This window comes from Ictidomys tridecemlineatus, chromosome 5 (assembly GCF_052094955.1).
Source record: "Ictidomys tridecemlineatus isolate mIctTri1 chromosome 5, mIctTri1.hap1, whole genome shotgun sequence".
NCBI classification, from domain to species: Eukaryota; Metazoa; Chordata; class Mammalia; order Rodentia; family Sciuridae; genus Ictidomys; species Ictidomys tridecemlineatus.
In genome coordinates, this window is record NC_135481.1 from 63,050,262 (window position 1) to 63,065,646 (window position 15,385).

Consider the following 15,385-nt stretch of genomic DNA (forward strand, 5'->3'; position numbering starts at 1 on the left):
TGGGGCAGATCAAATGTGAACATTATTTGTGTTCACATTAGTTTGTGCATGTTTTGAATAGTGTCCGTGGTGATCCAAAGCTACCCCTTATTCTTTCCTATAGTAAATTCTCCTTCAAGGTAAAATCTCCATTTGTTGAGAAATGTTATTGATTTCCATCTTAATTATACCTGGACCTGCTTGAACTAGGAAAGATGTATGTGACTGGTATTATCTAACCCAGGGGTTCTCAACCTAGTATTGTTCTATTTGGGGCTGGATAATTCTTTGTCATGGGACTGCCCAGGATATTTAATGGCTTCAACAGTCTCTACTTTCTAGATGCCCCTAGCACTCTCAATTAGACATTTCCAACAAAGTTGCCTCCAGCTAATAGCCACTGAATGGCATTTATCCACTGTAGCATTTGGACCCAGACAATTAAGGCCATGTGCAATTGACAGACTACCCTGAAGGATATCTTGCTTGGAAAAAGGACCAATTCCTATTCCATACTGAGGGTACATATCAGATGATGCAAGCAGGGGATAAAAATGAGACACTAAGGCCTAATTTTATTTTAGATATTTCAGTGGACTTCAGTCTCTCTGCCTTAGTCTCCTTGCTGAAAAGAAATGCTATCTGGAAGATATGAGGCAGGAGAAATGTGTAACATCCATGGCCCCAGGCCAGGATTCCTGCCATGGCCCAAGGGCCAAAGAGGGCAAGAGAGTTCAGAGGAGACCTCAGGATGCACCAGACATGTTAGTGGAGGTGGCTTCTTGTGGTGGGACTTGGAGAATTTCCCCTGTGGAAGAAGATGGGAAAGGAGTGGAAATGGTTTTCTTCTTGTCATGTCAAGAGTAATCAGTGAAACTAGAGATGGAAGAGAGTCATTTAGTGCAAGTTGGAGTAGACGTGGAACTCAGATGAAGTTTACTTCAGATCCTCTCCCTAAAAGGAAAGTCTTAGAAGTTAAAAGCATGTTTCTCTTGGAATAGGGCTGTCTAAAATAGACTAGAAGTGAAATGTCGATCTTCCAGATTCCCCTTCTGGGTGTGTATATGTGTACAGTGGGTAGGAGGGCAAAGGAATTCTATGTGTATATGCTGCCATTTTTTTCTATTTGATAAGAAAAATTAAGTTAAGATTTTTATCAAGCTAAAAAAAACTCTAACTCTATTAAATTAAACTATTTCATACTGGCTCTTAATGCTTTTCTGCCATGAATGTTGGGGAGCTTGATTGATTATTAGCAATGGCTCCAAGCTGCTTTGCAGTGCAAGCTCATTGGCATATAACTGCTATTGTTTGGCCCAGTGGTGGTCACTTTCACAGAGGCTGAAGGAAACACATGCTAGTTTTTATTTTCAGTCTCAAGCTTCTTAACCACGTCCTCCTGTTCTAATTTATTGACTTCTGTGGTGATGAACCAAGCCTCTGAGTACTGTCTAAGCAACAAGTACTAATTGGACATTTTTTATGTAAAATACTATTTGAAGAAAGGGGATTCATAAGCATGGTTTTGCCATCTCATTTCAGGCTTTTCTGAATCCAGCTGTGTAATTGCCGCCCTAGGAAACACTTGGAGTCACAGTGTGAACACTAGGCTGATTCTCCGGTCCCTTGATTCAGAGAGAAGACAGGTGAGTTCTTTGTCAGTGTTCTCTTCATTGTCAAGGTTAGAAAACAAGATGTACTGAGAAATCAGAGCATCTTCTGAAAGTGATGGCTACTTTGTCCATCCTGGGTCAACACTGGCAAGAGTGCATTGAGAAACCTTGCTTACTCATTGGTAGTTATAGTGAAGTGAGGGCAGTAGTCACATACTGGAAAACAATGTAAGAATAAATCACAGGAAGTTAGCATGTCCCCAGATATTTGCAATAACCAAGAACCACACCTCTAGATAATTTGTCTGTTAATTAAATATTAACTGTGCTTTTAGTGAGATTATCATATATGTGAGATATGTGTGTGTGTGTGTATATATATATATATATATATGTGTATATATATATATATATATATATATATATATATATATAGAGAGAGAGAGAGAGAGAGAGAGAGAGAGAGAGAGAGAGAACTTTAGCCCAAATAGATCCTGCTAAGTGAATGAACTTTTCCCCAGATCCTGGTACTTTTACATTACTACATAAGCCTGTAGTGTAAAGTACTGAATGGTGCCAGAGAGACCTTGGAAAGGATAATGACTTCCTCAGAGCTCCCTATTTACAGTTTCTATCCTGGCCCCAAGTGAGAATGCCCCACTTCCATCCAGAAAGCTATACTGTCTACCACTTTTTCTATCTTCTCTCATACTCCAGAGAAAGGAATACCATAGCCTGATGTTTTTCATAATCAGGAAATTCTTTTTCTAATGTTTTACCTTGACTTTATCCTGCTATGTCACCAGATTTAATCACAATCTCTTCTGTACGCAGAAAGAAAAAGGTTGTTTTGAATAGGGCAGAATTCAGAAGCCAGATTTGCCCAACTTGCTAAGTATATGGCATATTCAGGTTATTAATTAAAGAATATGAACTATCACATCTGGTGGTCCTTTCTGGACATGGGAGGTAGGGTGTTGTTACCTTTACCTGCATTAGGTAAATTGGCTCTTTTTCAAGGAGACAGGAATTATGAAAAACAGACATGAGTCTTTGCCTGTTCCAGACATAACTTTATGAATGCCCTGGTTACAGAACAGAGGATTCTAGGTCTTCTTGGGATTGTGTAAATAACATTCCAGCTTGGTGACTAGGTCAGCCCTGTTCTGAGAAGATAGATGGACTTATTTCTGTTCAGGAAGCATTCTTATGTTCTCAGGCCCTGGCATGCTCATTACCTCAATGATACCTTTCCCCCAGTGATTCTGGTATCCTGGGCTCCATCACTTCTCTTCCTGGTGGAACATACCCAAAAATATTCCTGGAGAACCTAATGACCTTTGGTTTGTACCCTAGATAGTAAATCATGATACGTAAACTTTGTTTGCAGCTATCAGAGATATCACTAAGGACTGTCAAGTATTTCTATCTAAATTGCATTAGAGGAAGCAAAATTCCTTGTGAATCAGTGTTGATTCATTCATTTTCATGAATCTTTTACCCACTTCTTAAAAGCCTATAGTTTATGCCTGTGGGTTTGTTTGTTTATTTTTTCCTCCAAATCTGTTTTAGATTTTATTGGACATTCTTTCTGTAATACACCCTGAATTTGTGATTTGGTCTGTTATATACAGTATCATGAATTCGAGGCTCCTAGATCCTAGTTTTACTAATTCCAGTTAGAATTTTCAAGTTAGAGCCACATTTGTCGTTTCCTTGTAATAACTAAAAAATCCAGTCCTTTACATTTTGTCAGTGTCAACAGGAAGTGGCTGGGAGGACAAATGCTATTATTTTGCATTTCTTTGGTAACAGGAGGATTTTGGTGGCTCTTTGCTCTTGGTTGATAAGGTCAAATGCAGGCCACTGGTCACAAGAAGAACTAGGGGCAAAGTGTGGCTGGATCAGTGACAGTCATCAACTCATATCCTATTAGACGGGTCAGTGATGTTATCTTAATCTATGAAGGACAACTTGTACTATCATCACTAATCAATCAGGGGTAGACTTAAATGCCTTTGAATCATATTTTCAAACAATAATTAACAATTAATGTTAAATATCACCAGTGTAAAAATGACAAACCAAGCAAAAGAACATACATTTAACTACACTATAGAAATAAGCATGCTTTGGGGAATGAGTTGTTCAATTTGTGACCCAATAACTAGAATAAAATTTGATGTAAAAAACATGTCTCTGCCTGATGACCTTATCTTGCCTCAGCAGAGGGCAGGCTTAGTGATTCCGTGAGGCTTTCCTGTGGTCTTACTTCATGACCAGTACTGAAGCCACGTGAAGATAAGCCTTTTCAGTGATATGTGCACAAATAATACTTTAAAGCCAGGCTTTCAGGTAATAACACCAAATAATATTTTCTTATGATTCTATTTCCTTGAAAAGTGTGCCTGGTCATTATAGAACAGTCATACCTGTGGGACACCAGCAACTTGGAGAAGATATCAAATATAATTTTCTGTTTCTTGGAGTTTTTTTAGTCCACAAGCAGAAGTTGCTACACCAAGAGATCAAGGTTATGGAATAAGGATTATGTTTCATCCCGTTTCTATGACATTGAGCTCTACACCAGGGCTCTTCAATGTGAGGCTTAGTCTGGGATCACAGGGCCTGGAAGGAGGTCAGGTCAAGCTGAACAATCTTCAATCTGATTAACCCAAGAGCTGAATTGAATAGTCCAAGGGAAGGAGTCCTCCCTGGCTGATTTTTTTCTTTACACCCTGGAAACTGTGTAAAATTATATAACTAAAAATGAAGTCTCCTTATCAGGTCACAAGCCAAGTTAATTCTCTTGTTTATCTGCTTCAGTATTTGGAAAAACCCCCTTGAGAAACTGGGAAGCATTTTCTTTTGGATTAATTTAGCCTTTTTTCCCATTGGACTTTCATTTACCATTTTCCTACTCTGCTTCAATCCTGCCTCACCCTTTTTGCAACATTTTTATTCTTATCAAAGACATGTCCTTAGAGTAGCATTAAAGTGGCCTCTACTAGTTTTGTTGTTGTTGTTGCAATTGTTTTAAATCATCAAAAATATATCTGGATCCATGATGTGCATGGCATGGGGTGGAAGGAAGGAGAAGACACAGTTCTGGCCCTCAAGTTGCTTCCAGCATAGGGACGAAGACGATACATATATACAGACTCATGAACAACCAAATACAGTACAGGAGTTAAAGAACTTAAGAAATACTGAAATATAGTCACAAGGCAGCATTTTATTTTTTATCTAATGAATGGTTAAAAAAAGTACATACTTTGAATCCTAAGGAAGGTGAAACTATCAAAGACACCTTGAGTCTTTCTAGAAGGTGGGACCTGAGTATCACCTTAAACCAAGGGAATCTCAAACCCCACTGCATTTCAGACTCATCACAGAAGCATTTATAAAATACTAATACCTGGGCCCCACCCTGACCAATGAAATTTAAATTTCTGCCAGGGATGGGGTAGGAGTCCATGCATCAATGTTCATTTTATTTATAAGGCTAGCTTAAGTGATTGCAATGTGCAGCCAAGGTTGAGAACCCCTGCCTTAAATAATAGATGTCCATAGTTCATCAGAAAGGGGACATGCTGGGCAGATGAATAACCAAAAGAAAATTAGGAAAGTGACACATCCTCAGGTGCCACAGGCTGGGTTTTACCTTGTAACCAGAGCAAAGGGTTTGAGCACTCATTCACTTGATAAAACTTTATTTAATCCTTTCTTGTCTGCTAGTTCTTGTATAAGATGCTAGAAAATCAAAGGACAAAGAAAGGTAATTGATAACCTCTGGCTCTTCACAATCTACTTGGGGAAACATAAGCATGTGAACAGTATATGCTCTAAGAGTATCAAGAATTAAGCATAGAGGAGGTAGAGGGCCCTACTATTAAAGAAGGTTCTGGAGTGTTGAAAGAGGCAGCAGCATGGAAAGTGGATTAGCCAAGGCTTGCATTTGGGAAGCTCTCATTGAGCTTGGTACCTTGTGATGAGGGAGGGACTGGGAAAAGCTTATACTTGAAAGAATGATGCAAAACCCTGATGAAGTATTCATAATATTTCTCATCAAAATCTCATGAAGTCTATTCCTACAAACCACGTAAGGGAATTATATAAATTTTGAAGTACCCTAGAAGGAATAATGAAATAAATTAATCCCAACTAAGCCTCACACCCTCTTGATGAAATAAATATTATATCTCTCCTATTTCAACAAATTGGAAAGAGTTGACTTTTTCATATAGGAGGTTTATTTAAGTGGGTTTTATAATAATATTTTCATCTTCTATTTAGAAGGCACCCTGAAGCTAAAGAACGCTTGGGGGAAATCTGAACTGTTGAAAGAAGTAGATACACCAGTAAATTACTGATAGGACCAACATTCTTCCTCCATCTCCTTATCCTTACTTGTATCCATGGGCTTTTGTTAAACTCTCAGGTTGTTTTGCATCTTGGAAATATTCAGTTTTTATTTTCTGGTGCTTTGATCCTCTTGGTGTCCATTTGGTATTTTCAAAGACTCAAACACCATCACTATGGATACTTTCCTGACACCCAGTGTTAATCAGCCCTTCTTCCTCAAGTTGCACCTGGTACTTGTCTTTATTCTTAAACATTTAAACCCTGAATTATGAGCCCCTTCAGGTCTATGACTGAATTTTTATTCATGTACCCTCAGAAGTAAGGATAATGCTTAACACTTATATATTTGATATGCTTATTTGACAGAGAAAAAGAAAGAAATTCCTTGTATCTATAAGTAAACCCAGTCTACTTTTCTTTCTTTATGTGTTGGAGGGGTGGTATTGAGGATTGAACTCTGGGGCACTCTACCACTGAGCTATATTCCCAGCTCCTCTTATGTTTTTTTATTTTATAGTTGTAGATGGACAGCATACCTTTATTTGTTTAGTTCTTTATGCAGTGCTAAGGATTGAACCCAGTGCCCCACACATGCTAGGCAAGTGCTCTGCCACGGGACTACAGCCCCAGCCTCTCTTTTATTTTTTTATTTTGAGATAGGGGCTTGCTAACTTGCTCAGGCTGATCTTAAATTTGTGATCCTTCAGCTTCCAGAGTTACAAGGATTACAGGTGTGTAGTCTTTTACACGCCTGACTGTTAACCTACCCTTGAGGAAGGACACATTGCTGATTTAGAATCACTCTTACCCATAGGAATTGAGTTTTACAGTCTAATTGTCCCTCTAATGCATTAGTAATTGTCAATAAAAGAGTTTAGCATAAAATCTTGACAATTACAAGCAGATATCTCTATAGAAATAGCATAAAAATACTGAATATAAGAATATGTTTATGCAGAACCAGTCTACTGGGGGCTATGAGTGAATGGGAACCAGGTTTTTTCACAAGAATACTTTTCACAGGAATTCCTTTGTGTAAATGAGCCAGGGTCCTAAACATAGACTGAAGCCTAGGAGGGAGGGTTTTGCAGCCACTTTCAAAAATAGATGGCATGTGGACTTTGGCAGAAAGGGCAGAAATCTTTGCTGCCATCTTCTAGAAGTCTTAACTTCCCCTTTCTGTGGTTGGGAAGGCTTAATAAATGACAGAATAATCAAAGAAAAAATGATTAAAATTTTCTCCCAGGTAAGCTGAAACGTAGATTTGGAGTGGAATACCAGGCTTATACCCATGTTCACCCAAAGAGAGACACCACAGATGATGTTTTACCTGATATAAGCCACCCTGTATGTCTCTTTACTCCCAGGTTTCTCTAAAGAGGGATCAGGCTTAGTTGCCCTAACTCAGATATGAATCCCTTTCCCTGAGCAGAATGATTCCAAATCAACATGTGCTCTTGTTTTCTCCTCCAGCTCATCTGCTGTTTTTAGTCAGGGAGACTTCTGTGTAGGTGTATGTGCACATTCATGTGTGTGTGTGAGAGAGAGAGAAAGAGAGAGAGAGCACACACCTGGATTCAGCCAAAGGTGAGTTTGGCTGTGTTGCAGAGATAGAAGAAAAACCTTTTTAAGAAGAAATATCTGCAGAAATAGCAAAGGGAACATAGAATCCCAGCCAAGTAAATTGCCTTGGGTATAAATATTTCTTCTTTTTCCAGATCTGCTTAAGTGCAGAATCAAAGCCTCTGCCACTCTCTTCCATCAGAAGTGTTCTAACAGGTGTTGAACAGATTGGGAAAAAGGTGACTTTGAAAGGATTCTTTTCTTAGGTCACCAGGCAAATGTATTGAAATCTGAGGAAATCCCACCAGACAAGCATGTAGCAACCACAAATGAATGCAGTGAGTCGGTAACTCAGCAGAGCATAAGATGGGCTGCATCAGAGAAGGGACAACACTCCTGTTTCTATCTCTACATTTGAGACAAGAATATCTATATCTTTCCTACCACCTACAAATGAATTCAATGGGGCTCCCTTTTAAAAAAGTCCATGTGCCCATGAAATCATCATTTCTGAATGGGCTTCAGTAAAATTCAGTAAACAAACAGATCATTTTTTAAAAAACTTTTTTGCAGTACTGGGAATTGAACTCAAGGCCTCGTGAATATAAGGCAAATGCCCTACCACTGAGCTACATCCCTAGCCCAAGAGAGTTATTTCTTAAGAAAGGTGTATTTGAAAATACATAGGTACAATTCCTCCCTTGCCTCAGCTGGGGGTCTCTCTTCTGATGCTTCAGCTGTGATAGAATATGTTCCTTCACCAGAGAGAGTCAGTCTTTATTAGGAGAGTTTGATCCCTTGGGGACCAAGAAAAGTTTAAATAAAAATAAAAGCAAAACATTTTTATTGAAAGGTTATAAAATTAAAGGTTACCAGGCTGGGGATATAGCGCAGTTGGTAGAGTGCTTGCCTTGCATGCACAAGGCCCTGGGTTCAATCCCCAGCACCACAAAAAAAAAAAAAAAAAAGTTGCCTCCATTTCAAAAAGGGGAAAAAAAAATAGACACTTTAACATCAAAAAGCAGGACAGATGGATCTGTGAATAAAGAACATATGGATTAATGTATTTAAAGTGAATATGTTTATTTTTATGACAGACTTATTACATGTCCTTATTTCTGTCCTTAGGATCACGATCTCTGACCATCAGGGATCAAATGACAGGTCTACTCACAAGTGTTTGAAAAGTGATTTCCCCTGAAATGAGCAACTCATTTCACCATCTTAGTCATTCTCTTCCAGCTCTGATTAATTTTATTTTTACATACTGTTGGTTCCAAATCTCCTTATGCTATGATCCTCCCAGCTCTAACTTGCTAAGTAAACTAGGCCAAATACCTGCATGAGAGATCTTTAGAGAAATCTGAGCTGTTGAAAGAAGTAGAAGAGACACAGGGCTTTGGAACAAAATGGAGGACCCTATTTGTCTGGCTAAGAAATAAAAATGTTTGCAGTGGGAAACACTACAAGATCTCTTGAACAAGGCAGTGACCTGAGAGTCAAGGACAGTGAAAAGTATTTGGCTCATTTGGGAATAACAGTTGGACAGGATGCTGTATTTTAGCCTTGATTCTTTAGCTATGAATGAAAAGAAAATGGGGCAAGTTGTTGATTGGGAAAGTAAAAAGTGAAGAAGGGTTCAATAACTGCATAAACTATGAACCGACTTTCAAACAAATCAGCACTTTCACTACTATAAGAACTTTTAGAATAACAGTATCCCGTTTGAGATACCTCCTAGTGATCTCCTAACCCAGGGACTCTTGTCTAAAGAGATCCCCTGTCCTGCCTCCAATGATGAATTCAGTAAGAGTAGGGACAAGCCCAGAATCTGCAGTTTTTAGCACTTAGGGTAATTCTCATGTGGATGGTTGGTCCTTAGTCCTATAATCTATTCTGTAATCTATTAACCCCTTCATTTTACAGATGGGGGTAAACAGTTGGAGTTAAATGATTTACTCAGGATCAGACAGTTAGTAAGTAGAAAAAATGGAATTGGAATTCACTTCTCCCAGTTCCTAACCTGTTGCTATTTTCACTTTATCTGATGATAGTAGGAGCAATAGTAGGAAGACTCTGGGCAAAAAAAGTTCCCAAACCCAACCAAATTACTGGGTTTGCAGGTGATGTGATTTTTGTATCCCTTAAGACTTTCAGTAGCTCATAAAAAAAGATTTTGCAGAAGTCTGCAGAAATTTTTTTTTTAAAAAAAGTCCTATCTCACCCCAATTGGAATGTATTTCAAGATAAAAGTCAACTTAAAATTCTTGAGTCCATTCATGTGACTAAGTAACTTTTTCCAGGTTGAATTCACAGTGAGCATAAACTTCCCAATCAAGTGACTTTTCTTATAGACAACATGGCTGCTGGTCTCCTACAAATGTCATTTGAGTTCATGGAGTAGCACCCTTAAACCCTGAGATTCCAATTGCCCATTTTAATAAGCTCAAGATATGCCATGATTCAGGAGAACCAGAGTTTTGTGGTCTTTTGGAGAAACTTTGTGGTAATCACATCTTTGAGTCTGTGCATCTTTATTTGAAAAGGCAGAGCAAGACAGAGGAAAGGAGGCAGGAGGCCACTTGTGTGCGACCCATTTCCTACTATCTCAGTGTCCATTGGTTAGTAGTGAAGAATATTTCCTGATACCAGTACTCCAGGCAATACAAATTTAGAGCCCTCTTTATTTTCTGGGGATGGAATGGAATTAGCCTTTATTGAGTGCTTACAGGGTGGCAGGTGAGACTTTCACAGGTATTGTTTCCGTTAATCCCTACAACACCCTTCCCAGACACCTTATCTTTATTTTTACAGATAGAGAAACCAGGCTGAAAGATTTTAAAAAAAAAAAAAAGAAAGAAAGAAAAAAAAAAATCTTGTTGTCAATAGTAGTATCAAGGTTTGCATCTAAGTTAGTATAGCTTCAGAGCCCAAGTTCTTTTTGCCATATACCATGTTCTCTAAGATGTAATGGGATTTTGTTGTTGTTCTTTTAATCTTTTTAAAAATAAAATGAGGTGCTAGGAAATGAAGTCTTAACGATTCTTTTGGCTTGATCCTTACTATCTTTCTCTCTGCCTTCTCCCCAAAGATGACTAGATCTAGAATGTCATTTAGTTTACCTGCAAAGCTTACTAAGTTACATATGAAAACGGCATCCCCTACTGCAGGACAGGGACATGAAAGGAAGGAGACAATGAGCTGCTGCTTGTTTTTTCTTTGGTTCTTGGCTTTGTTTGACTTGGAAATACTCCTGTCATGTGACTGTGATCCAGAAATGCTCTTTGCTCTGTCTGTGTATGTGATTTGAAAAGCACAGCTTGTCACACATGGGGCCAAGGTAGGTCTGGCTTAGAGCACTATGTTCTGGCTATTGTTCCTGGGAAAGAATCCTGATGGTAAGGCAGTGCATAGCCTAAGACTGTGGTCTCTGCTTCTCTCCTGAGGCTGGAGGGTGCACAACACAGTACAATACTGGTGTGCATTTCTAGTCCTTTCTCAAGGTCATTGATGGGCAATGGGTAGAGTTGTGGGGCTTCAGGCCCTTCTAGCATCTTAATAGCTTATGAAGTTAGGGGCAGGGGATGCAGACAAAGAATGGAAGTGTGAAAGAAAATGAATCAAATAAAAGTATTCAATTTGAATTTGTGTAAGATCTATTATGTACCATGACATTTTATGATATGTTTTATATTGTCCAATGCATGATTGATTGTCAAATGCAATAGAAGTCACTGGGCTTTCCTGATTTCTCCTGGTCTAAATAATCTGAAGTTTTCACTTCGCATAGAATTGACTTACTCCTTCTCCCCATTAACCTTCCTCCTACCCTTTTGCCCAGCTCCCTGTCCCCAGTGGTTCCTGGCAACTGCCTTCAAGTTAAAATGCTTGAAACAGAGGTTTTTCCACTTAGGGTCTTTTTCTGGAAGTTTCCCTTCTTGGCTTGGCAGAATGTTAGAGTTCTGGCATCTTGGACAAAGACCATGTGTGCTTTTGAGTCTTGGACTCCTGTTTTATTGTTACCTAAGGGACTATGATTTTGAGAACACCTTTGGAGAGCCAAGCTGCACTGGTTGTCCTCCACTGCTTATTTTCTCAACCCTCCTTTCAAAGTTGGCAATGAGAGATTGAGCTGGGATTATGATCCACACACACTCACCAAATTCTTCTCAGAGTGTCAAACTTCCAGGAAGAAACACATCTTTACAAACTAGAAACTTATAATCAAGGCGCCTGCTGTATCTGAGAAGAATTGGGAACAATCTACCCAAAGTCCCCACAGCCCTGGCCCTCTGGTTGCTTTTCTTTGTCTACCAAGCATTTATTGAGAGTTTCCTTTGTGCCAATTACTCTGCCAAGTACTTTATGGGCACTTTCTTGTTCAAGCCTCACAACAACTCTATGAGGTAGGTATTAATAGGTATGCTTTATAGATGACTACATTGAAGTTTATAGAGCTTTAAATTTTTGCTCTAAATCACATGACTTTTAAGGTAGCAAAGACAGAATTTCCTTCTCCTTTGCCCCCATCCCCACCCCAGTCACATACATACACTCCCTATTCAACATCCCTGGGTTCTTAACTTTTATCTGACACAAGTCCCATCTTAATATAAGGTTATTTATGCATATGACTTGGAGATAATTTCTCCTTTTAAACTATGGGGTAGTAGGCTCCTAATATTAGGTAGAATGCCTCCTTCAACGAGTGGAATGCCCTGTTGTCCTGAGAACTGTTTCAATCTCTGTTAAATAATCATTAGTTATAACTATAACTGTGTAGCTCTGTATGGCAACAGAACCCTCTCAAGAAAGAATGGGCTCCACAGAACTTGGTCCCCTGACTCTTGCCATTCAGCTATACATCCTAGCCCTTCCTCCCTCAGCTTCCAAGCTCTGGCCTTTCTAGTCAATGTCTTTTCATGTAATGGGTTTGGTTTCAGTGTTCTCCCATTTTCTGTCAAAGAAGAGAGAATCTCTATGGAGTCTTGCCCACAGTGTGGCAGACCTGTGCTTGTCTGTCCAGGTCTCCTCCAGTGAAAAGCAGCAGGGCCTAGGAAGTATCATGGTGTACCCCAGAGATATATCCCTTCCTTTGTGAATGATAGAGAATGACATATTAATAATATCTATGCCTTTACTTTTTCCTTGCAAATTCACTTTCCCATATAGCAACAAATATTGGAGTTTTCCTCTAAATCTTTTCTGAATTCTCTGTTCTCTGAAAGTACTACTCCAGTGCCCTAGTGAAGACTCAGTCAATGGCTAGTGAAATGGGAAAACTTCTGATAGTTCCATGTTCTTTTACTGGTTCTTCCTTAAAACAGAAAGGTTTATCAGGGTCAACATGGCCCCTAACCCTTCAACAGCTGTGCTTATGCCAAACTGTTCTCTCATATTTGTAGCTATTTATACAGTGTTTTTTCCAGACATACTGTCCTATATTGACCTGCATTGGAATGTTAGGTTCTTCCTTTGATCTCTATTTCCTACTTGTGGCCCCATTCTGGCACTGGTCTTGCCTTTTTATACCACCCCCCATCCCTGCACCCCACACCCCACCCCCAGTGACTGGCTCTGCTAAGGATCTGTCAGCATTTGATCCCACTGATTTGAGAAGGTCAGTCCTTCTCAGGAGCTGCCTGTAATCTTAGTTTGAATTAAAATGCAGTCTCTATGACCCCACTGCTTAAGGGATCTTTCTACATGTGTGATGGTTCAAAGGCAATTATTTTCCAAGAAAACTCAGAGAGAGAAGTTGAATGAGGGACTGCCATGGCATCTTTGAAGCCTTGGTCACTTTTTCATCTCCTAAAAATCTAATATTTTCCCTCAGTTAAGGAAAAGTTTATGTTATAGTTTGAATGTGTCCCCCCAAAGCATGTGTTCAAAACTTAGTGGCCATTGTGACAGGGTTAACAGATGGGACCTTTAGGAGGTGGTTAGAGAGGGGGCTCTGCCTTCATAAATGAATTAATGCTGTTGGGATGGAAGTGGGTTCCTTGGAAAGATGAGTTTCTCTCCCTCCCTCTCTTTGTCCTTCCACCACATGATGACCTGAGGAAGGCCTTTGCCAAATGCCAGCCTGCAGAGCTATGAGAAATAAACTTATATTCATTATAAATTACCCAGTGTGTGGCACTCTGTTACAGAAGCACAAAACAGACTAAGGCAGTACACATTACAGCTTGAAATCTTTAGGAACAAGTCTTGTACAAATGGTAATTATAATAGTGCCTTTGTCTGTGCTGAAACCAAGACACGAGTCCTCTTCTAATTCTTTGGTCTTCATTCAGACAAAACCATTAAGTGTTCTTTGTGTTGGACACCACTCTTCTCCCATCCCTCCTTTCTCCCCCCCACCTTTTAAATCTTTTTCAGGTAGATAATATGTGCTAAATATTGGGGAATATGAAGTCAAATGAAGCCCAACCTCCTGTCCTAAATTACCATACTATTACAGGAGAATACCTAGGAGACAGAAGCAGACATATAAATAAATACAAGAAAGTACTGAGGGAACTGTAGAGAATACAGTGTGGGCATCAACATTGGGCTGGTTAAATTCCTAGTAGTGAAGGGATAATTAGAGAAGGATTCAGAGGAAGGAGTGAGAGCTAGACAAAACTTAAAAGGCAATTTGGTATTGCCAGGTAGATTGGGCCTGGGGAAACCATGAGTAGAGGCCCTGAGATGGGAACTGCCAAGGGTAGCTACATTGAAGGTTGTGTCTATGCAACATCTGGTTGGGGAGAGAGTGGGGCCTGTCATTTAAGCAAGGAAAGGAAGGATATACCAGATTTGATTGCAGAGGTTTTCAGAAGCCCCAGTCATGGCAATGACATCAGATTTGCACTTTCAAGGCTCTCCTGTACAAGTTTGCCATATAGATTTAGAGGGATTAGAAATAGGATCCATGGGAATGAAGGCCTAAGGAGACAGTGGCCATGGAGGTAGAGAGAAAGGAAGAGATATGAGATGGCAAGGAAGCAGGATTAATAGCCCTTAAGAGAGAGAAGAAGGAAGGGGATGGTTCTGATGCAGTAGGTGAGTAGATGAGGTCATTGCCCACTGAAATGGGCTGTTAAAAGAGAAAGAGCAGACCCAGGAGGGGAGGCAACAGCTGACTCTGCTTGACACACGTGTTTCCCTGATTATATAGCACAGTATGGTTACTTTCATTCTTCCACTCTGAATTAAATGACTGCCATCAGGAATTAGTTTGGAGATCCAAAATGATTTCTCATAATTTACACAGAATCATGAGTGAAAATTGTCTTCCCCCTGACTCCTACCACTGCTTCCAGCCCATTTTTCCTTTCTTCCTTTTTCACCCTCAATGCTGTTTCTTTCTTTCAGAACCCTGGTTTCTGTACAGAGACAGTGTTATCAGAACATGTGAAAAATGAAAAGTTTGGATATGCCTGCTATGGAAAGGGAAGAGTACAAACTATTTGTGGTAAAACCCTTTAACTCAGGGAGGAGAGGGCCCTGTTGATAGCCATGTCTCCCTCCCACTGAATTTTGGCAAATTTAAAATCCAAGGCTGTGGCATCAGTAGCTAATTTGGAAAACCAATAGTTTAGACTTAAATATTTTCTGAAAGATACCCATCTGCAAATTGAGAATCAATCAGTAATTCCTGCTTTGTGGGTCATGCCAAGTCAATGGCTTATTTGTTCTTAGATCCACGCCCCTGTCCTTCCCTGGTCTGCTTGGTACCACAGGGAACTGACCCCTATATTTCCCAAGCTACCTTTCCATTGATTCTGGTTCATTTTGATCCCTGGGGGAAGGTTGAAGGGAAGAAATATGAGAGAAGCCATGTATTTCTGTCCCTTCTCCATGCCTGCCTTTCAGTGGGT

The 15,385-nt window shown here is 39.7% G+C and overlaps 1 protein-coding gene across 4 annotated transcripts in view; it reads left to right on the forward strand.

Annotated features, from left to right (window-relative positions):
* The window catches only part of Rad51b (RAD51 paralog B), a 564,635-nt gene that overhangs the window by 517,218 nt on the left and 32,032 nt on the right, over window positions 1-15,385 (forward strand). For all 4 annotated transcript variants that reach the window (XM_040274672.2, XM_040274671.2, XM_013357493.4 and 1 more), the window contains one exon: window positions 1,522-1,625. In XM_040274672.2, coding sequence (XP_040130606.1) covers window positions 1,522-1,625 — 104 coding nt within the window. The remainder of the gene's footprint in view (window positions 1-1,521; window positions 1,626-15,385) is intronic.